This window comes from Salmo salar, chromosome ssa14, assembly GCF_905237065.1.
Source record: "Salmo salar chromosome ssa14, Ssal_v3.1, whole genome shotgun sequence".
Classification (NCBI taxonomy): Eukaryota; Metazoa; Chordata; class Actinopteri; order Salmoniformes; family Salmonidae; genus Salmo; species Salmo salar.
This window is the reverse complement of record NC_059455.1, coordinates 27825638-27848479: the sequence shown is the minus strand read 5'-3', so window position 1 is coordinate 27848479 and position 22842 is coordinate 27825638. Positions and strand designations below refer to the sequence as shown.

Here is a 22842-nt window from a genome sequence, read left to right as displayed (position 1 = left end):
GATTCACAGGGACTCAGGCTCACTCTCTAAGGCCTGTATGTCTCCACAGGACGAGGCGAGGCTTCTGCACTGGTGAGACGGAAAGATACAGAGACACAGTTCTCTATTTACGGTGCTCTGTGGGGACACATTCAACATTGCGTTCATCTGCCACTCCTCAGCTCTCCCGTTTTAGTGATGTGTTTAACAAATGAACTAACAGAGATCAGAGGACTTTTGTATTCTCACAAATTGGATAAATGGTGTCTGATTAACTCTGGTAGGAGTGCAGACCTATTGTTCTTCCTTTTGTGGAATGAAACACATTTCCTAAACATGGCATGTCATAAAGACAGCTTTGTAGAGGATCTCTTGTTCAATATCGGCCAGCGGTTCCGGCCAGTGAAGGAGACATTGCCACTCCTATCTCTCGTGTTACCGTCTTCATAAGAAGCTGCTTGACTCATCCCTCTTGATTCCCCAGCGAGGTTTGACACCACTCTCTACATTGACTTCAGCTCACTTGAGAATAAGTTGCTCACCACCATAAGATCCCTGCCTTAATTATACAAAGTACAGGATATTTGGTGCCTTTGTTTAAAAGTGTCACTAGCTGGTTTCTGGTGTTGGCAGTCACACTGCCACTCTCCCCCTGCTGGGAGGTCCTGTCAGACTCCCCTTTCTCTCTGCTGAAGGGAAATGAAAGGCTAGATGGAGAAGGCATTTCAACTGCAGGGAGGAACGGTGAGGCGTCAGAAGTCCTTGGTGAAACCCTAATTTTACAGGGAACAGGTGGGAGAGTCTTTAGTTCTCTTCCCGGTGCTAAAATACATTTAGTTAACTGTACTTGACATGCTGCAAGGAACTCTCTCCCCCCTCACCGTCACCCAGTTCAAAACAGTGCCCCCGTGAAAGAAAATCAGGCCTCATCAAGCTAAAGTTAGTTATTTTTGTCAAGGCCAATATCACATTGTATCAAATAAGGGTTGGTTGCCATGTAGTGTCGCTAATGGATTCATCTTAACGTTGATCCAACCATCACTCCTTTGACAAGCGTTCAGTTACCTATCACTGACTGACTGGGAGCTGATCTGAATGCACGGTCATACTCGGACAAATTAAACCTCAAAATCGCACAAATATGCCACGTTGTGAACTGGCCTTGGATGAATACATATAAACACAGTCTTTCAAAACTACAAAATATAAATAATATTATAAATATCTTATAATCCTATGAATTGTTAATATCCCCGTAGTCTCACGTTGCCATATCTCTAAAATCATATCACACCCTTGGAATTTTTGTATCGCAAAAACGGTTTGAATGTTCCAAAGATTTTTCTAAATAATCTTCTGTGGGGGTGGTGTGATATGTGCGTCACTGTTTTCTGTCCGGGTAGTTGTTACCTATGCTAGTTTTAAAGTTAGCAAGTGTGGCCGGCAGTCTGTGATTTATATTTGTTGAAATTGAAAGAGGACTACGCTGGTAAAGTCAAATGTCACAATACGTTCTAAACCGTTCTAGTGACAAATGTACTTTTTTCTTCGTCTCCATTCATGCACATGGCTGCTGGCTGCTTTTGCCCATTATTTTTCTTTTGTAAGGACCCAAAAAATGGAGGCAGTGGAAGAACCTATTTAAGTAAGTAAACACAGTTTTTATGTAAAAAAAACAATGTATTATCAGCTAGCTAGCTGGCTACAGTAGGTCACTTTGTATGCTAACTGAACTGAGCTGCTAGGTAGCTGTTTAGCTAAGTTAATTAAATGTCATCAACTAGCTCAGGGTTTCCCAAACTCGGTTCTGATCCCAGCTTCAGCTGTCAGTAAAGGAACAGTGTAGGCTACTGGATAGGGCAGGTCTTTTTGTGGTAGGACATGATGAAAATATTCTCCAGTTCCAGTCCGTAGAGAGGGAAACTTTGAAGACAGAGGGATAATAGCAACACATTCAGTGCTGTCTATTTTGAGGATAATGAAGCCTGTTTGTGATGTTTTCTGTCCTCAGGAAATCTGTGAAAGTGTGTTTGCAGATGAGGAGAAAGGTCCATATGAATATCCCAAGAGACTATGGGTATATCCTATATGCCATGGATTGTATGTGTAGGCCTACCTATGTTAGCAAATGTTGCATACAAAAATACAGTTTAACATCACTCACAATGTATGAACCTATTACAATTGGCGCCATTACCGATTACAAACCCTGCTGGAGGTCTGCTGGGAGTGCAGGGTTCTGTCCAGCAAACCCTGCTGGAGGTCTGCTGGGAGTTCAGGGGCACAACTTTGGTTTTATAAGTGGGGGGGACGTAATTAAAAAAAATATCCAGTCGGATAAACACTCCAAAAAGCCTACCCGACCGCTTGGAGGAGTTTGCATGGTCCTAAAGCACACCATTACCTCGTTTTGTATCACATTCCAATGGTAAAACTGGGGGGGGGCAAAAATGCCATTTCAGAATGTGGGGGGACATGTCACCCCCGTCCCCAGTGAAAGTTGCGCCCCCTGCCTGAAATTATGCTTTAGTAATAATAGCCTACTTGTTACTACTCAATTATCTATTGTTGTTTACACTAAGATGTCTAATCTTTACATACGATTTAGCTTATTTGTACATTTTGAAGTGTTAATTCTTTGAAGTGAAGTGTTTAAACTTGTTTTAACTGTTAAACTATTATTCAAAATGAACTAGTGTCAATGTTGATTAAACATCACAATCCTGCAATAAAGAGGGGTTCTGTCTCTAATATGTCTGTGTTTCTGTGTTGTATTCTCAAATGAACATTTACTTTTTGTCTAGTTGTAAGATCTACAATCTGTTTTATTTGATTGTCACTCTCTCAGTATATCAGCTATGTGAATCCATTTTGCACATTATTATATGGCATGCATCACTAATGCAGCCATAGGCCTACAGTATGACGTAGTATGATGTATGACTACAGACCCTGGTTTGATTCCAGGCTGTATCACAACCGGTCGTAATTGGGAGTCCTATAGGGCGGTGCACAATTGGCCCAGCGTCATCCTGGTTAGGGTTTGGCCGGGGTAGGCCATCATTGTAAATAAGAATTTGTTCTTAACTGACATGTGTAGTTAAAGGTCAAATAAAATAAAAAATGATGGTATTACTGGCCTTATGGGCATCTATTATCTGTAGCAGAGAATAGCTAAACTCACACATTGTTTACATGTTGAGATATATGTTCTCAATTTAAAATGATACCAGTAGACAATGTACAGTATATTCCAGATTTTGTATGTGCCTTTTAAGTGCTAACATATACAGTTGTTTAGTGCAAATCCAACCCTTGTAATTTAGGTACAGTATGGAAATAAGGATATGTCAATTAGGCTACAGGAGATGAGCATTCCAGATACCATTTTATGAGGTTAATGAAATGTTATTTTATACATTTTAGCAATGTTGCTTGCAAAATAATTGCAGTTGTTCCCATAGACAGTACATGGTTGCTCTATGTATCACTGACCCTGGATAAGCTAGCGACTGGGCTAACACAGCTAACCTTATAGTTCAATAAAATATGCTGTTTTTATTAACATTTTGTAGTCTTTATACTCATGAGAGAAATTGAACTAGCTAGTTATACCAAGGTAGCTTACAAGGTTAGCTGACTTTTCTAAAAAACAAACCTCGTTGTGGCTAGGTACTTGTAAAGGCGTTAGTGTTCATCATTTAATATTTAATTGAACAACATGAACACTATACAAAAACAAGAAAAGAGAAAACCGACAACCAACAGTCCTGTCAGGTGCAAACACTAACAGAAACAATTACCCACAAAACCCAAAGGAAAAACATGCTCCTTATGTGTGACTCCCAATCAGCAACAACGAGCTTCAGCTGTGCCTGATTGGGAGCCACACACGGCCCAAAACAAAGAAATACAAAAACATAGAAAAAGGAACATAGAACGCGCACCCAATGTAACACCCCGGCCTAACCAAAATAAATAACAAAAAACCCCTCTCTATGGCCAGGGCGTTACAGTACTTCTTGTCCCTCATGCTAGCCTGTACAGCCAAATATCACTTCAGAAATATATTGATATGGCTGGCATTGTAGGCCATTGTCCTGAATGAATTGTGAGTAATGATGTGTGAGAAAGTTACAGAGGAATAAATATCATACCCCAAAAACCTTTATTTAACTTGGCAAGTCAGTTAAGAACAAGTTCTTATTTACAACAACGGCCAAACTCTCCCCTAACCCGGACGACGCTGGGCCAATTGTGCGCCGCCCTATGGGACTCCCGATCATGGCCGGTTGTGATACAGCCCGGGATCGAATCCGGGTCTGTAGTGACTCCTCTAGTACTGCGATGCAGTGCCTTAGACCGCCGCAACACTCGATCCTCCAAAATTCTAGATTAATGCTGTGACAGTACCATTTTAGTCTAAATGTGTTTTCTATCTACATCTTCTGTCTAATACATGGGGTGTTATTTTGTTTCAGAGATATCCTCTCACTTATGCAGTCATCAAGGTGTTTTTCAGTTTGTCACTGTTGATGTTGGGAGAGGGTTTCTTGGGAGAATTTCATAATTCATAATGTCATTACTCAGTCCAATATGTTATTTACGTGGGAGGTTGCCTACCTTGTTGCTGATCTTCATACATATGAAAGGCTTGTGGATTCCCAAACCCCAGAATTGCAGAAATCACTGAAGCTGGAGACTTATATCTCCATCTCTAACTTTAAGCATCAGCTGTCAGAGCAGCTTACCGATCACTGTACCTGTACACAGCCCATCTGTAAATAGCCCATCCAACTACCTCATCCCCATATTGTTATTTTTATTTTTTGCTCTTTTGCACCCCAGTATCTCTACTTGCACATCATCATCTGCACATCTATCACTCCAGTGTTAATGCTAAATTGTAATTATTTCGCCATTATGGAATATTTATTGCCTTACCTCCCCAATCTTACTACATTTGCACACACTGTACATACATTTTTCTATTGTGTTATTGACTGTACGTTTGTTTATCCAATGTGTAACTCTGTGTTGTTGTTTTTGTCGCACTGCTTGGCTTTATCTTGGCCAGGTCGAGTTTGTAAATGAGAACTTGTTCTCTACTGGCCTACCTGGTTAAATAAAGGTGAAATAAAATAAAAAATAAAAAAACAGGTTGAGCTGTTGAAAGCTGTTGAAATCTCCTGAGAGTTTCCATACAGTAAATAATAAAAATAAAAAAGATAGTGTAGAAAAAAGGGAGAAAGAAAGTCTCAGTGTGTCTGACAAGTGGAAACTTGTTTTTGGTTTCTTGCTGTTAATCGCTTCTTCCCCCTCTCTTTCTTTCTGGCAGTAGAAGACAATGTGATAGAGGAGCAGCACAATCCTGGGCAGACTGCCATTCTGAGCGGTAATGCTCCATTTCATATTTCATAATTCGGGTCTGGAAAGTGGAGCGTGCGTGTGATCTATGGAATGAAGTGTGTTTCAACCATTAAGATATGTTACTGCTCTTTGTGTGTTTGCTCACCTGTGTGTGTGTGTGTGTGTGTGTGTGTGTGTGTGTGTGTGTGTGTGTGTGTGTGTGTGTGTGTGTGTGTGTGTGCGTGCGTGCGTGCGTGCGTGCGTGCGTGCGTGCGTGTGTGTGTGCGCGAGTGCCCGCACAGGCACGCATGTCTGTTTGAGAGAGAGCATTTAAATCAGATGCTGTAAAATGCATGCGTTGTGTGTATATTGTATTCATGTGTGTGTGTGGTGTGTGTGTGTGTGTGTGTGTGTGTGTGTGTGTGTGTGTGTGTGTGTGTGTGTGTGTGTGTGTGTGTGTGTGTGTGTAGGTACAGTTGATGTCGGAAGTTTACATACACCTTAGCCAAATATATTTAAAAACTCAGTTCTTCACAATTCCTGACATTTAGTCCTAGTAAAAATTCCCTGTCTTAGGACAGTTAGGATCACCACTTTATTTTAAGAATGTGAAATGTCAGAATAATAGTAGAGAGAATGATTTATTTCAGCTTTTATTTCTTTCATCACCTTCCCAGTGGGTCAGAGGTTTACATACACTCAATTAGTATTTGGTAGCATTGCCTTTAAATTGCTTAACTTGGGTAAAACGTTTCGAGTAGCCTTCCACAAGCTTCCCACAATAAGTTTGGTGAATTTTGGCCCATTCCTCCTGACTGAGCCTTTTTAACTGAGTCAGGTTTGTAGGATCCTTGCTCGCACACACTTTTTCAGTTCTGCCCACACATTTTCTATAGGATTGAGCTCAGGGCTTTGTGATGGCCACTCCAATACCTTGACTTTGTTGTCCTTAAGCCATTTTGCCACAACTTTGGAAGTATGCTTGGGGTCATTGTCCATTTGGAAGACCCATTTGCGACCAAGCTTTAACTTCCTGACTGATGTCTTGAGATGTTGCTTCAATATATCCACATAATTTTCCTCCCTCATGATGCCATCTATTTTGTGAAGTGTACCAGTCCCTCCTGCAGCAAAGCACCCCAACAACATGACGCTGCCACCCCGTGCTTCACGGTTGGGATGGTGTTCTTCGGCCTGCAAGCCTCCCCCTTTTTCCTCCAAACATAACGATGGTAATTATGGCCAAACAGTTCTATTTTTGTTTCATCAGACCAGAGGACATTTCTCCAAAAAGTACGATCTTTGTCCCCATGTGCAGTTGCAAACCGTAGTCTGGCTTTTTTTATGCCGGTTTTGGAGCAGTGGCTCCTTTCTTGCTGAGTGGCCTTTCAGGTTATGTCGATATAGGACTCGTTTTACTGTGGATATAGATACTTTTGTCCCTGTTTCCTCCAGCATCTTCACAAGGTCCTTTGCTGTTGTTCTGGGATTGATTTGCACTTTCGCACCAAAGTACGTTCATCTCTAGGAGACAGAACGTGTCTCCTTTCTGAGCGGTGTGACGGCTGCGTGGTCCCATTTTGTTTATACTTGTGTACTATTCTTTGTACAGATGAACTGGTACCTTCAGGCATTTGGAAATTGCTCCCAAGGATGAACCAGACTTGTGGAGGTCTACAATCATTTTTCTGAGGTCTTGGCTGTTTTCTTTTGATTTTCCCATGATGTCAAGCAAAGAGGAACTGAGTTTGAAGGTAGGCCTTGAAATACATCCACAGGTACACCTCCAATTGACTCAAATTATGTAATTTAGCCTATCAGAAGCTTCTAAAGCCATGACATAATTTTCTGGATTTTTCCAAGCTGTTTAAAGGCACAGTCAACTTAGTGTATGTAAACTTCTGATCCATTGGAATTGTGATACAGTGAATGTGAAATAATCTGAAACAATCTGTTTGAAATAATCTAAAATAATCTGTCTGTAAACAATTGTTGGAAATATTACTTGTATCATGCACAAAGTAGATGTCCTAACCGACATGCGGAAACTATAGATTGTTAACAAGACATTTGTGGAGTGGTTGAAAAATGAGTTTTAATGTATGTAAACTTCCGACTTTGCTGTATGTGTGTGTGTTCACGTCTTTGTTTCCTAACCTCTGATAGAGGTAGAATAGAGCTCACAGAGCAGATGAATGTGTCCTGTCTGCTGGTGTGGCATTCACCGTAGGCCCTCCAGGAACAGAGTAGTAATCCAGGTCAGGCTCACAGAGAGCCCCATATGAATGAGGCCTGCTCCTGATCGCATGCACCACGCGACCATTCTTTCATTTCATTTGTCTCTGCTAAAGGTTAAGTCTCATTTGTGGTTATTTTAAACCTGATATGGATGGCTTTGCCCAGCAGGTTGGGGACCCTGGGTACTCACACAGTCACACACACTGCCTGGCACCTAGCACTGTAGTGAGTCCAGTAGCATTTACACACCTCCCTCTCCCTCTCTGGTCCCCTTCAGACAGAGAAATTCAGAAACGGGAAACACAAGGGCTGTTTTACTACAGTGTGACTGTGCTGATGAGTTGTTTTATTGGTTTTGTGTCAGAGAGTTTGGTCTCTTTCCCTCAGCCCCCTCTTAGTGTATTTGTGTCTGTTCAGTATTTACCTGTCTTCCTCGGCCATCTCTGAGTAAAACAGTCTTGTGCATAAGGCAAGAGCACCAGGCCCATGCCAGTCTAGTCTACGGCTGTAGTGTTTTGTATTGATGTCTGGGTGTTGGCTGGTGTTTGGTAGAGAAGCAAGCTCTGTATGTCTAGGTGTTGGTTGGGGAGAGTCATGCTCCGTATATCTGTGGGTTGGTTGAGGAGAGAGGCAGGCTTCGTCCTCAGCCACCCCAGCGGCAGTAGATGAAGCGCTAGGCTTATGAGCTCCTGTTTCCCCTGGTTCCCTGGGACACCTCCTGTCATCCACAGCCAACGGCGGGCTAATGAGAGCCCCTGATTACAATGACCCCCTCAGACACACGCACACACACCTCTCTCCTCTCCTCTCCTCTCCTCTCCTCTCCTCTCCTCTCCTCTCCTCTCCTCTCCTCTCCTCTCCTCTCCTCTCCTCTCCTCTCCTCTCCTCTCCTCTCCTCTCCTCTCCTCTCCTCTCCTCTCCTCTCCTCTCCTCCACACCTCCTTCCCCCGCCTCCTCCCTCTAGACGCCATCTCCTGAGTGAGGGGAAACAGCAGCGACTTGATCGATGTCTGCCTGTGGAGAAATCAAGAGGGCACACAAATTAATTTCTCACTTTTCTCATTTGAGTTTGTATGGCTGATTTTCTTTTAACCCCCTCGTCAGATGCAATGTAAAGGATGCTAGTAGAAGTTGCAGAACTTTACTAAGATATAGGACAAGATTGTTGTTATTGTTTTGAATAATTTGCCGCACATTTTTGTCTTTCATGTCATTTTGTCTTTCATGTCATTTCACCTGTTATATAGTGCCTTGAGAAAATATGATTTTGGACCAATGATCAAGAACAGTATTGGTTTTAAACCCCTTTATATTTAAATTGTAGATCCAACATTACAGGGCTTTATGGTTAAACCATTGTCCATTGTTTGGATGTAAAAAATAATACATCAGCTTCTATTCATGCTTGTAGGCCACTGATCAGTGATTGACATGGTCACAATACCCATTAGCCCCTTGATAAGCCCCTACCTAAATCAGACGCGATGTGTCGAGGGCTTGGCTCAAGAGAAGACCCCCAGCAGTGTTCCTCTATGAGCCTGTATGTTCATTGTGTCTTACAGCCAGGTACCTACTGTATTATTATTCTATACGCCACACTCATGTTTGATGTATAACAGAATAGGAAAAAGGGGGAAATGATAACAAAATAGGTCTCCGGTAAAGAATAAAGAAAGACAGCATTTTAGTTAGCTAGTGCGGAGGACAGGAACAGTATGATATGGAAGGTTTAATGAGGCAGAGTGCTTTTTACCCAGAGAGAGAGTGTGGAACAGGCTTAAGATCCACAGCTTGGCTTTACAACTGCCGTCACTGCCTGTGTGGAATTATAACCACATGCTCCGCCTTCTTTCTTCTCTCTTTTATATCTGCTTTTCATTCTCTCCTCCTGGCTGTGGCTGGTTGGGGCTGTTTTGTGGAAGATGGTGCCTGCTCCAGCTAGAATCGGAGTGGACTAAGCTCTGGGTCTGAGAAAGAGAAAGGGTGTGTGTGTGCCTGTGTGTGTGTCTTAGTGTGTTTGTATTCTTACAACAGACGTACATGCTTACATGCGTGTGTATCTGTAATAAAGTGTCTTAGCTCTGAGGGGTTGTCTGGATGTAAAGTTCTTACTGTAGTGCAAGCTAGTGGTATACATCATAGTGTCGGCTGATGGCTGAGGCAGCCCCAGATCAATGCACTGCAGGGCTCGCTTCGTACAGCAGGAAGAGGAAAGGACTCTTTCACTCCAGCACTTCTCAAATCATATTCTCTATTATTCATTTCCTTTGTTGTTCGACTGCACTAATGGCATGGCAAGGCGCTTCGTTCAATATTATCACTCACAGAGAGAGAGAGAGAGAGAGAGAGAGAGAGAGAGAGAGAGAAGAAAGAGAGAAAATCAAATCATGTTTCTCATTCATGCGCTTTGATTTCCTTTCCTTAGTGTTCATATATTCCTTTTGGTGCAACGATTTTAATGGCGAATGATGCCATCTGTGTTACCTGTGACATGTGGTGGTTCCTTTATCATGTAAGCATCCGTGTTGTTTCGGTTGTTTGCTCTACATCCTTCAGTAATAGTTTGGCCGCGTGAATCATAAAAATGTAATATCAAATCAAATTTCATTGGTCGCGTACACATATTTAGCAGATATTATTGCGGGTGTAGCGAAGTGCTGGTGTTCCTAGCTCCAACAGAGCAGTAGTATCTAACAATTCACAACATACACTACCGTTCAAAAGTTTGGGGTCACAGAAATGTCCTTGTTTTCAAAAGAAAAGCACATTTTTTGTCCATTAAAATAACAGCAAATTGATCAGAAATACAGTGTAGACATTGTTAATGTTGTAAATGACTATTGTAACTAGAAACGGCTAATGGAATATCTACATAGGCTTACAGAGGCCATTATCAACAACCATCACTCCTGTGCTCCATTGGCACGTTGTGTTAGCTAATCAACGTTTATCATTTTAAAAGGCTAATTGATCATTAGAAAACCCTTTTGCATATATGTTAGCACAGCTGAAAACTGTTGTCCTGATTAAAGAAGCAATAAAACTGGCCTTTTTTTAGACTAGTTGAGTATCTGGAGCATCAGCGATTGTGGGTTCGATTACAGGCTCAAAATGGCCATAAGCAATGCACTTTATTCTGAAACTCATCAGTCTATTCTTGTTCTGAGAAATGAAGGCTATTCCATGCGAGGAATTGCCAAGAAACTGAAGCTCTTGTACAAAGCTGTGTATTACTCCCTTCACAGAACAGCGCAAACTGGCACTAACCAGAATACAAAGAGGAGTGGGAGGCCCCGGTGCACAACTGAGCAAGAGGACAATGGAGTGTCTAGTTTGAGAAACAGACACCTCATAAGTCCTCAACTGGCAGCTTCATTAAATAGTACCTGCAAAACACCAGTCTCAACGTCAACAGTGAAGAGGCGACTCCTGGATGCTGGCCTTCTAGGCAGAGTTCCTCTGTCCAGTGTCTGTGTTCTTTGGCCCATCTTAATCTTTTCTTTTTATTGGCCAGTCTGAAATATGGCTTTTTCTTTGCAACTCTACCTAGAAGGCCAGAATCCCAGAGTCACCTCTTCAATGTTGATGTAGAAACTGATGTAAAAGAATGGAATTAAGAAATATATAAATATTAGGACGAGCAATGTCAGAGTGGCATTGACTAAAATACAGTAGAATAGAATACAGTATGTACATATGAGATGAGTAAAGCATTATGTAAACATTATTAAAGTGACTAGTGTTCCATTATTAAAGTGGCTAGTGATTCCATGTCTATGAATATAGGGCAGCAGCCTCTAAGGTGCAGGGTTGAATAACCGGGTGGTAACCGGCTAGTGATGGCTATTAAACATTCCGATGGCCTTGAGATGGAAGCTGTTTTTCAGTCTCCCGGTCTGAGCTTTGATGCACCTCGCCTGAAGGATATTTTGCTTTGTGAAGAAACAGTCTTGAAAATGTTAATCTTGTCTTTGGTGTCTTTAACAATCCTTGGTTCCTGCCGGTGCCTGCTAAAGATATGAGGGGGGGCCATCATGACCTCCTCTTTAGGACCGTCTGGCAGAATGCCAAGAATATGTTATTTAACTTAAGATAGGAGACGGCGCCAGACATATGCCGGAACCAACCCTATGAACTATGCTTATGTAACGTGTCTGTAACCTGTATATAAAGGAACTAACGGGAATGCCCCGTAATAGCTCCTGATCGACATGTGTACATGGTGCATTGAGTTGGTTGGAACCTCTCCAGCGCGCTGAAAGTAAACAATGAATCATGTAAGATTGACTTCAGGTGTCCCTGTGTAAGATTTTCCATGACAAGGGTCTGAGGGGCCAAGCCGAATTTCTTCAGCCTCCTGGGATTGAAAAGGCACTGTTGTGCGTTCTTCACCACACTGTCTGTGTTGGTGGACCATCTCAGATTGTCAGTTATGTGTACACCGAAGAATAGGAAGCTTTTCACCTTCTCCCCTACGGTCCTGTCGATGTGGATAGAGGCATGCTCCCTCTGCTGTTTCCTGAAGTCCACGGTCAGCTCCTTCATTTTGTTGCTGTTGAGGGAGAGGTTATTTTCCAAGCACCACTCCACCAGGGCCCTCACTTCCTCCCTATAGGCTGTCTCGTCATTGTTGGTAATCAGGCCTACTACTGTTGTGTTGTCTGCAAACTTGATGATTGGGTTGGAGGTGTGCATGGCCACGCAGTCATGGGTGAACAGTGAGTACAGGAGGGGGCTGAGCACGCACCCTTGTGGGGCCCCTGTGTTGAGGATCAGCGAAGTGGAGGTGTTGTTTCCTACCTTCACCACCTGGGGTCGGCCCGTCAGGAAGTCCAGGACCCAGTTGCACAGGGCGGGGTTCAGACCCAGGGTCCTGAGCTTAATGATGAGCTTGGAGCGTACTATGGTGTTGAAGGCTGAGTTATAGTCAATGAACAGAATTCTTACATAGGTATTCGTCTTGTCCAGATGGGATAGAGCAGTGTGCAGTGCATCAAATTCCATGCAGCCACATAGAGGAGGAGAGGAGAGGATAGCTACTGTACATAGATACATTCGGAGGCATTCACATGTGGCATTAGAATGTACTGTAATGTGGCTGGCACTGTGACCTATATTGTGAGAGCTCTCCCGCTCCTCTCTCTCAGAAAAAAATAAAGTTTGAGGATTTTTTAATAATGAGGTGGCAGGCGGGCGGCAGCATCCGTGTGAAGGTTTTTCAATCTTAATGTCCTATTTCTGACAGCCCTCCTCGCTCTGATAAAGGAGCGTGCCTTTGATCAGGCCTGCCGATATGTGTCGACAGAAGCTGCTCGCTGGTTAAAATAAATTCTTAATTTGAACTTGGGGGTTGATGGTGTGGGGGGTGGCGTGGGGGGTGGGGGTAAGCATGGGAAATGAGCGGAGGGGAGGGCTGAGGAAAGAGGGACCATCCACAAGATCTTACTCACTTGGAAATGAGAGAAAATGAGTATGGAGATGGTTGAACTGAAGGACTCCCATTGAACCTTATGGAACTAGACGTACAGCACAGTAGAGAAGTAGCAGGAGCAGGAGAAAGCATGGCACCACCCCGGGGTCATTTTTATTGCCATGTCTTCAACCTTTATTTTTTGGATGGATTTGAATGAATTTGAATTAGAAATATTCGAGAGCCCTCCAGTGTAGCATTTAAAGAGCTATAGTGTCAGCCAAATTATGTCTACCTCTCGAAAACTCACTTTCTCTCGCTCCACTGTACTGTGCTTTTCTCAATATATTTTTTTCTCTCTCGGTTTCTTTCTTTCACAATACGCTTTCTCTCTCTCTCCCCATCTCTATCTCTCCCCAGCCCCCGCCTCCCTTAATTTCTCCCTCCACTCCTTCCCCTCTCCCCATGGCCAAAGTGGCCCCACCTGTCTCTCTCAGTGCTCAGTGGGTGGCCGAGAGGGGACATGGGGGGCCCGGCTCTGCTGGGGTCCTGCTGGTTCCCTGGTGGGGGTGAAGGGAGCAGAGAGGAAAACATCAATTAAAAGATGATAAATATTTAAGAGCAGAAATATTCAATAATATAAAGGTGGGAGGTCCAGGGGGGTCCAGGGGTGTCCGGGGGGCTGCGACTCACAAGATGAAAGTTGTGGGATGATAAATGTCAATGCACCTTAACAGACAGGAAATGGATGACGGATGGACCCTAGGAAGACGTTACTGGGCGACTCAAAATGGCGTCAATCACTAGCCAGAATTTCATCTTTTGATTTCCTAATCATCTACGAGCTTTTAACTCCCAATAATATCCACTGTAGCATTTTAGAATGCAGTTCACTCTGTAGATACATTCTGTGGTCTTATTGAATCAATATACAGATATCCACCTGATCTTAACATATGGATTTGTGGATTTAATTTAGATGAATGTAGCCAATGTTTTCCATCTGTGGTGAACTCTGGTGACTTTTCTATAAGCATCCATTCCAACTGCAACTTGAAATAACTAAAATCGTCATACCAAAGGATGCCAGAAATGTCCAGAGCAGTGGAATAGAAAGCAAAAAATGGAAATACAGTATAACCTCATAGCTGTCTTCTGTGTGTGACTGTCAGCCCCTCCATGCAGCAGTAGATGTGTTCTTATCCTGTCCAGCCTGTAGAGGCCTGGTATAAGAGCATGTCCTGATCTGATAGATTACTGTAGGACAGTGGTTCCCAAAGTTCTTATAGTCCCGTACCCCTTCAAACATTCAACCTCCAGCTGCATACCCCATCTAGCACCAGGGTCAGCGCACTCTCAAATGTTGTTTTTTGCCGTCATTGTAAGCCTGCCACACACAAACTATACGATACATTTATTAAACATAAGAATGACTGTGAGTTTTTGTCACAACCCGGCTCGTGGGAAGTGACAAAGAGCTCTTATAGGACCAGGGCACAAATAATAATATAATAATAATCAATAGTTTTGCTCTTTACTTAACCATCTTACATATAAAACCTTTAATGTTCATCGAAAATTGTGAATAACTCACCACAGGTTAATGAGAAGGGTGTGCTTGAAAGGATGCACATAGCTCTGCAATGTTGGGTGGTATTGGAGAGAGTCTCAGTCTTAAATCATTTCCCACACACAGTCTGTGCCTGTATTTAGTTTTCATGCTGGTGAGGGCTGAGAATCCACTCTCACATAGGTACGTGGTTGCAAAGGCCATCAGTGTCTTAACAGCGAGATTTGCCAAGGCAGGATACTCTGAGCGCAGCCCTGTCCAGAAATCTGGCAGTGGCTTCTGATTAAATTAAATTTTCACAGAACCGCTTGTTGCAATTTCGATGAGGCTCTCTTGTTCAGATATCGGTAAGTGGACTGGAGGCAGGGCATGAAAGGGATAACGAATCCAGTTGTTTGTGTCATCCATTTCGTGAAAGTACCTGTGTAATTGCGCACCCAACTCACTCAGGTGCTTCGCTATATCACATTTGACATTGTCCGTAAGCTTGAGTTCATTTGCACACAAAAAAATCATACAATGATGGAAAGACCTGTGTATTGTCCTTGTTAATGCAGACAGAGAAGTGCTCCAACTTCTTAATCATAGCCTCAAGTTTGTCCCACACATTGAATATAGTTGTGGAGAGTCCCTGTAATCCTAGATTCAGATCATTCAGTCGAGAAAAAACATCACTCAGATAGGCAAGTCGTGTGAGAAACTCGTCATCATGCAAATGGTCTGACAAGTGAAAAGGATGGTCAGTAAAGAAAACTTTAAGCTCGTCTCTCAATTTAAAAAACGTGTCAATACTTTCCCCCTTGATAACCAGCGCACTTCTGCATGTTGTAAAAGTGTTACTTGGTCACTGCCCATATCATTGCATGGTGCAGAACATACACAAGAGTTCAGGGGCCTTGCTTTAACAAAGTTAACCATTTTCACTGTAGTGTCTAAAATGTCTTTCAAGCTGTCAGGCATTCCCTTGGCAGCAAGAGCTTCTCGGTGAACGCTGCAGTGTACCCAAGTGACGTCAGGAGCAACTGCGTTACCACTCCACTATGTCTCCCTGTCATGGCTTTTGCACCATCAGTAAAAATACCAACATGAGCAGCAGCTATGTTTGGCTACATACGGACCGTTAGTGGAATTCCCGCGAGAGAGTAACGGTTAATGTGATTGGATGTTAATTATTTGACTAGGCTAACTGTATTTAACATTGTGTTGTTATTTCGCTGAACACTTGATTGTTTAATTTAATTTTTGTCAGTGAAACGAGGCTACTCAGGTGAGAAAAAAACCTCACCCAAATGTATAGCCCCGTTGGAAAATATAAATGGATTGTTTGAAAATGTGAATCACATTTTTATTTGGCGTACCACCTACGGCATTGCGTACCCTAGTTTGCTAATATCTGCTGTAGGAGACCCAGAAAGACTGGTGATGTGGTGGGCCCGTAATCCCTGGCCCTGTGATGGCCATAACCTTGCAGTGCCACTCTTGTAGTGCCCCCCCTTATGTTTTTATAAGATACTTTAGTTGTGTTTTTAGCCTTTTGCTGTGATTTCTTGAATCAGCAACCCAAAGAATAAGTTGACTTTTTAGAATATATCAGATAAAAAGAGTTGGCCACCCGGCCAAACTGAGCAGTCGGGGGAGAAGAGCCATGGTCAGGGAGGTGACCAAGAATCCGATGGTTACTCTGACAGGACAACCATCTCTGTAGCACTCCACCAATCAGGCCTTTATGTTAGTGGCCAGATGGAAGCCACTCCTCAGTAAAAGGCATCTATCAGCCCACTTGAAGTTTGCCAAAAGGCACCTAAAGGACTCTCAGACCATAATAAACCAGATTATCTGTCCCTTTCATTTTTTATTTATTAAAAAAAATAATAATAGTTTTGTGGTATCTAATTGGTACTTACAGTCTTGTCTCATCTCTGCAACTCCCGTACGGACTCTGGAGAGGCGAAGGCCGAGAGCCATGTGTCCTCCAAACTACAACCCAGCCAAGCCATGTGTCTCCCGGTCAGCTGCGACAAAGCCTGGACTCTAACCCAGAATCTCTAGTGGCACAGCTAGCACTGCGATGCAGTGCCTTAGACCACTGTGCCACTCAGGAGGCCTCAAGATTCTCTGGTCTGATGCAACCAAGATTGAACTCTTTGGCCTGAATGCCAAGCATCAGTTCTGGAGGAGACCTGGCACCATTCCAACAGTGAAGCATGGTGGTGGCAGCATCATGCTGTGGGAATATTTTTCAGCGGCAGGGACTGGGAGAACAGCCAGGATCGAGGGAAAGATGAACGGAGCAAAGTACAGAGAGATCATTGTAGCGTCATACCCAAGAAGACTTGAGGCTGTAATCGCTACTAACGGTGCTTCAACAAAATACTGAGGAAAGGGTCTGAATGTGATATTTCATTTTTTATGTTTAATACATGTTTAATGTATGTTTAATGCAAACATTTCTAAAAACCTGTTTTTGCTTTGCCGTTATGGGGTATTGTGTGTAGATTGATGAGTAAAAATGTTTTTTAATCCATTTTAGAATAAGCCTGTAACGTAACAAAATGTGGAAAAAGTCTGAATACTTTCCCAATGCACTGTGTATATGTGTGTATCATAAAGGCTGCCGATGATTGAGTCTTCAACAAAAATAAGTGTAATTTCACTTGACTTTCTGTTGCCTGTGAAAAACCTTGACGTTTCTTAGATAGTTTTTTTGTGGCACATTTGGAGTCGTGCTCTGCTGCTGCTGCTGGGCCTGTGAGTATGGATGAATCATGAGTGTATATTGTGTGGCGTTTGGCCTCAGTCAAAAGCAGCATTCCCCTTAGAGAGCCCGGCGAGGCCTGCATCTGCGAGGATTGGGTTGGGATTTTCATTTTCTTGAAACACCTTCTGTTCTGTTCTGTGGTGGTCCCAGCGGGGACTATAGCGCTGATATTTTTAGAGGGCATGTTCCGAAAGCCTCCGTCGCCAAGAGGGAAGGACAATGGTGGGTGTGATGTTACATCGATACTTGGCCGCGAGTGGAGAGGAGTGGAGTGGAGGGAGGGAGGGGGGAAGGAAAAATCCTGGGTGGCCTTGATGAGTTTTGGAACGCCTCTTCTCTGAGGAATTTCACACTGTTAAGAGCACCCCACAGACCGACCAGAGAAAGACTTTAAAATGGCCGGCCAACATGTAGCCCACATATGTACAGACAGGCTTCATGCCAACACAGTGCCACAGACACGTTAATGCACTACTTCCTACCCACCCCATGTCCTTAAGCGGTCTTAACTGTATGCTAGGCAGTCCTGATCCTAATGTTCCCTCAAGAGGTTTCAGGCAATGTTCAAAGAGAACTGGCAGTGGGACTCAAAATGGCTGCCAGTCAGTGCAGGGAAGGCTCCTTCCACTACCCAGAAAGCTTTGGGAGTTAGACCGGTGGGGCCATGATTGTTTAATTGTGAGTATGGCTTTGTAATCAGCCTTATTGTATTGAAATGGGAGAGACACAGCAGGGGAGAGAGAGAATGGACTGCAGGCAATGCTGCCTGCTGAATCTGAAAGATGCTGCTGATATTATCCCACCAGTTTACCATATGTGTTTTGTTTTTAACTGTTCTCTAAATGGAGATGTTTAAGATGAATTAGCAAGCGATGCAGGGTTTGTTGTGTTGTTGTAAGAGTGTAGTCGTATCACCTGGACCTTGGTGCTGTCTGTCTGTCTGTCTGTCTCCCTGGGTTTGTGTAGTTTGTAGTCCTCGTTCGTAGACTGGTAGGTCTTGGTTCACGGTAGTCGGCCCACCCCTGGCACTACTATAGCACAAAGCCAACAAGAGACAAAACTGCAGATGGATTGAAGAATATTGATGTGTGTGACCCGCGGCTGCCTGCGAGCAAGGCTGAATAATTCAGAGAAGTGTGTTGTGACGACAGCGTAACACGCGCTAATCTCAGCTCTTTGTGTTGCTTCTCTCTCTCTCTCCCTCTCTCTTTTTTTCATCATTTGCCTACATTTCCAGGGTGGAAGTCTAGATTATATGGGTAGTTTTCTGTCTCCTTTGACACATCCAGAGTGATGCAGTTCAGTGTTCTCATGTGGAACTCTCATATTTTGAAGAACCTGCAAGGCCTGCAATCCTGGATGTATTAACAACACATATCCCCATCCGGCTAGTTTCATACACTGTACTTTGAGGACAAACACAACATCAAACCATTTTTAATAACATAGTGGTGTGTGTGCGTGTGTGCGTACGGTGGTGGCCCGCGGGTGAGTGTGTGTGTGTCCATGTCAGTGTGTTTCCATGTCAGTGTGTGTGTGTCCTTACTCGATATGTTATGCTTGAGTTACAGTATTCCAAAATGAACCTCCATCTTTATTACACTTTTTATTATTGTTTTATTAAAACTGGACTCTAGAGATTGTTTTTATTGTCACCCAGAGATAGCCTCTCCTCTCCACTCCGGGTCACTCAACTAACTGTGTGGTGTTGTGTTGTTTCCTGTGACTCCAACAGATCCAGAGTGCACCCTCGAGAGTGGACTGGAGGATGGTGAGGCTGAGGCCGGGTCCAGGCGTTTGAGGAAGAGGCTTCTCTCTCCAGAGGAAGGCGAGGAAGACGAGGACGAGGAGGCCGCGCTGCACAGCTGCGACAGCTGCCGGCAGGTGTTCGAGTCGCTGAGTGATCTCACCGAACACAAGATTAATCAATGCCAGCTGACAGGTAAACAACGCTCAGCCCACCGAGCTTCCCTTCCCTCTCCACCAGTCAGTTCTATCTCTCCCAATCCAGTCTCCCCACTGGAGAATACCATAGGCATCCATAGTGAGCTGGGTACTTCACCACACAGCCTGTAATTGACTGCAGCACTAGTCTACCTTAGATGAACATTGCATGCCATGAAATAGGTGGATTTCCAGTATGACACACTCAAAAAAACTCAATATTGTTTTTGCATGCATTACATGGATAGTTTCCATTCTCCTTTGCCATTACTACACAGACACACAACACAATGTGTATGTATGCACACAGCCACACTTCCTCTTACCGTACTGATCATTTGAGTATTTAGGCACCTCACTACACCACACCACACACGCCACTACATACTCCACCAAGGCACACAGTCAGATTCTCCAGTAGTCAAAGCCAATGTCATTGAGGTCTCACTGTAACCAGACCTCCTTGGTAAGTGGATCCCTACTATAGTGAGGTCCCTCCTCTTAGTGTGGAGGCATCGTCCATGTCTACTGGGACCCTGGGAGGAAGACGAGAGAAGGAAGGGTGCCATTGGCAGACTGTGTCATTGAACCTGAGATGGATAAACAGAACACTGCTATAAATACTCTGACAAGGTGGCTCAGAGAACTAATGATATGAGCTGCTGAAGGTTTCCTCCATGTGATTCTCATGGACTTGGTGTCCTCCTTTACCCTGTCCCTTTACCATCCTATACCGTCCTGTCCTGTACCATCCTGTCCCTTTACCGTCCTGTACCGTCCTGTCCCTTTACCATCCTGTACCGTCCTGTCCCTTTACCATCCTATACCGTCCTGTCCTGTACCATCCTGTCCCTTTACCGTCCTGTACCGTCCTGTCCCTTTACCATCCTGTACCGTCCTGTCCCTTTACCATCCTGTACCGTCCTGTCCTGTACCGTCCTGTCCCTTTACCATCCTGTACCGTCCTGTCCCTTTACCATCCTGTACCGTCCTGTCCCTTTACCATCCTGTCCCTTTACCATCCTGTACCGTCCTGTCCCTTTACCATCCTGTACCGTCCTGTCCCTTTACCATCCTATCCTTTACGTACCGTCCTGTCCCTTTACCATCCTGTCCCTTTACCATCCTGTACCGTCCTGTCCCTTTACCATCCTGTACCGTCCTGTCCCTGTACCGTCCTGTCCCTTTACCATCCTGTACCGTCCTGTCCCTTTACCATCCTGTCCCTTTACCATCCTGTACCGTCCTGTCCCTTTACCATCCTGTACCGTCCTGTCCCTTTACCATCCTATCCCTTTACCATCCTGTACCGTCCTGTCCTGTACCATCCTGTCCCTTTACCGTCCTGTACCGTCCTGTCCCTTTACCATCCTGTACCGTCCTGTCCCTTTACCATCCTGTACCGTCCTGTCCTGTACCGTCCTGTCCCTTTACCATCCTGTACCGTCCTGTCCCTTTACCATCCTGTACCGTCCTGTCCCTTTACCATCCTGTCCCTTTACCATCCTGTACCGTCCTGTCCCTTTACCATCCTGTACCGTCCTGTCCCTTTACCATCCTATCCCTTTACCATCCTGTACCGTCCTGTCCCTTTACCATCCTGTCCCTTTACCATCCTGTACCGTCCTGTCCCTTTACCATCCTGTACCGTCCTGTCCTGTACCGTCCTGTCCCTTTACCATCCTGTACCGTCCTGTCCCTTTACCATCCTATCCCTTTACCATCCTGTACCATCCTGTCCCTTTACCATCCTGTACCGTCCTGTCCTGTACCGTCCTGTCCCTTTACCATCCTGTACCGTCCTGTCCCTTTACCATCCTGTACCGTCCTGTCCCTTTACCTTCCTGTACCGTCCTGTCCCTTTACCATCCTGTCCCTTTACCATCCTGTACCGTCCTGTCCCTTTACCATCCTGTCCCTTTACCATCCTGTACCGTCCTGTCCTGTACCGTCCTGTCCCTTTACCGTCCTGTACCATCCTGTCCTGTACCGTCCTGTCCCTTTACCATCCTGTACCGTCCTGTCCCTTTACCATCCTGTACCGTCCTGTCCCTTTACCTTCCTGTACCGTCCTGTCCCTTTACCATCCTGTCCCTTTACCATCCTGTACCGTCCTGTCCCTTTACCATCCTATCCCTTTACCATCCTGTACCGTCCTGTCCCTTTACCGTCCTGTACTGTCCTGTCCTGTACGGTCCTGTCCCTTTACCGTCCTGTCCTGTCCTGTCCTGTCCTGTACCATCCTGTCCCTTTACCATCCTGTACCGTCCTGTCCTGTACCATCCTGTCCTGTCCCGTACCATTCTGTACCATCCTGTCCTATACGGTCCTGTCCCGTCCTGTACCGTTCTATCCCGTACAGTCCCGTCCTGTCCCGTATCATTCTGTACCGTCCTGTCCCGTCCTGTCGCGTCCTGTACCGTTCTATCCCATCCTATCCCATCCTGTCCCATCCTGTACCGTCCTGTCCTGTCCTGTACCGTCCTATCCCATCCTGTCCCATCCTGTACCGTCCTGTCCCGTACCGTCCTGTCCCGTCCTGTCCCATACCATTCAGTACCGTCCTGTACCGTCCTGTACCGTCCTGTCCCGTCCCATACCATTCTGTACCATCCTACCCTATACCGTACCTCACTGTCCCGTCCCGTCCTGTGGTGTACCGTCCTGTCCCGTGCTGTACCGTCCTGTACCGTCCTGTCCCATCCTGTACCGTCCTGTACCGTCCTGTCCTGTACCGTCCTGTCCCGTACCATCCTGTCTCGTCCTGTAGCGTCCTGTACTGTCCTGTACAGTCCTGTCCTGTATCGTCCTCTACCGTCCTGTCCCATGATGAGAAAAACTGTATGACACAAATTTCTTCTTGTCATTTTTGGGAGAGATCACCTAGTTTTTCTCTTAACAAGACAGGCTAGAAAGTTAACAGAATGAAGATGAAGATAAGTTCATGTGAAGAGGAAGACTTATTTTATGTTAGGAGTTTAATTGTGAGAGGGGAGCTACAGTAAGCATTGTCCTATCAGACAGCAATATATACTCTCCTCTGTTTATATGCAGACATAGTTTGATTTCATATTTTGCAATCCGCAACCAGCCAACCGAAGTTATAGGGCAGGACTGCTTCAGAGTGATCTCAGATTTCCAAACAACCAGTAAGATATCCTATATGAGTGTTACAAAGATTTTCCATTAGCAGGAAGCCTGTCTCACTGAATGGACAGTGTGTGTCTGCGTCTTTGTGTGCTCGCTCACCTGCTTGCTCACGTGTGTGGGCGCATAGACGTACGCTACCGTTCAAAAGTTTGGGGTCACTTAGAAATGTCCTTGTTTTTGAAAGAAAAGCACATCACAGGACTGATGGTTGCTGATAATGGGCTTCTGTACGCCTATGTAGATATTCCATTAAAAATCTGCCGTTTCCAGCTACAATAGTCATTTACAACATTAACAATGTCTACACTGTATTTCTGATCAATTTGATGTTATTTTAATGGACAAATTTTTTTGCTTTTCTTTCAAAAACAAGGACATTTCTCCAGGTGGCGCAGTGGTCTAATGCACTGCATCGCAGTGCTAGCTGTACAACTGGAGATTCTG

The 22842-nt window shown here is 44.4% G+C and overlaps 1 protein-coding gene across 7 annotated transcripts in view; it reads left to right on the top strand.

The window, feature by feature from the left end:
- The window catches only part of LOC106569178 (zinc finger protein 521), a 170110-nt gene that overhangs the window by 8517 nt on the left and 138751 nt on the right, over positions 1-22842 (top strand). For 6 of the 7 annotated variants that reach the window (XM_014140256.2, XM_014140254.2, XM_014140250.2 and 3 more), the window contains exons 2-3: positions 5318-5374; positions 19040-19246. In XM_014140256.2, coding sequence (XP_013995731.1) covers positions 5318-5374; positions 19040-19246 — 264 coding nt within the window. The remainder of the gene's footprint in view (positions 1-5317; positions 5375-19039; positions 19247-22842) is intronic. The other variant, XM_014140251.2, reaches the window with a different exon arrangement.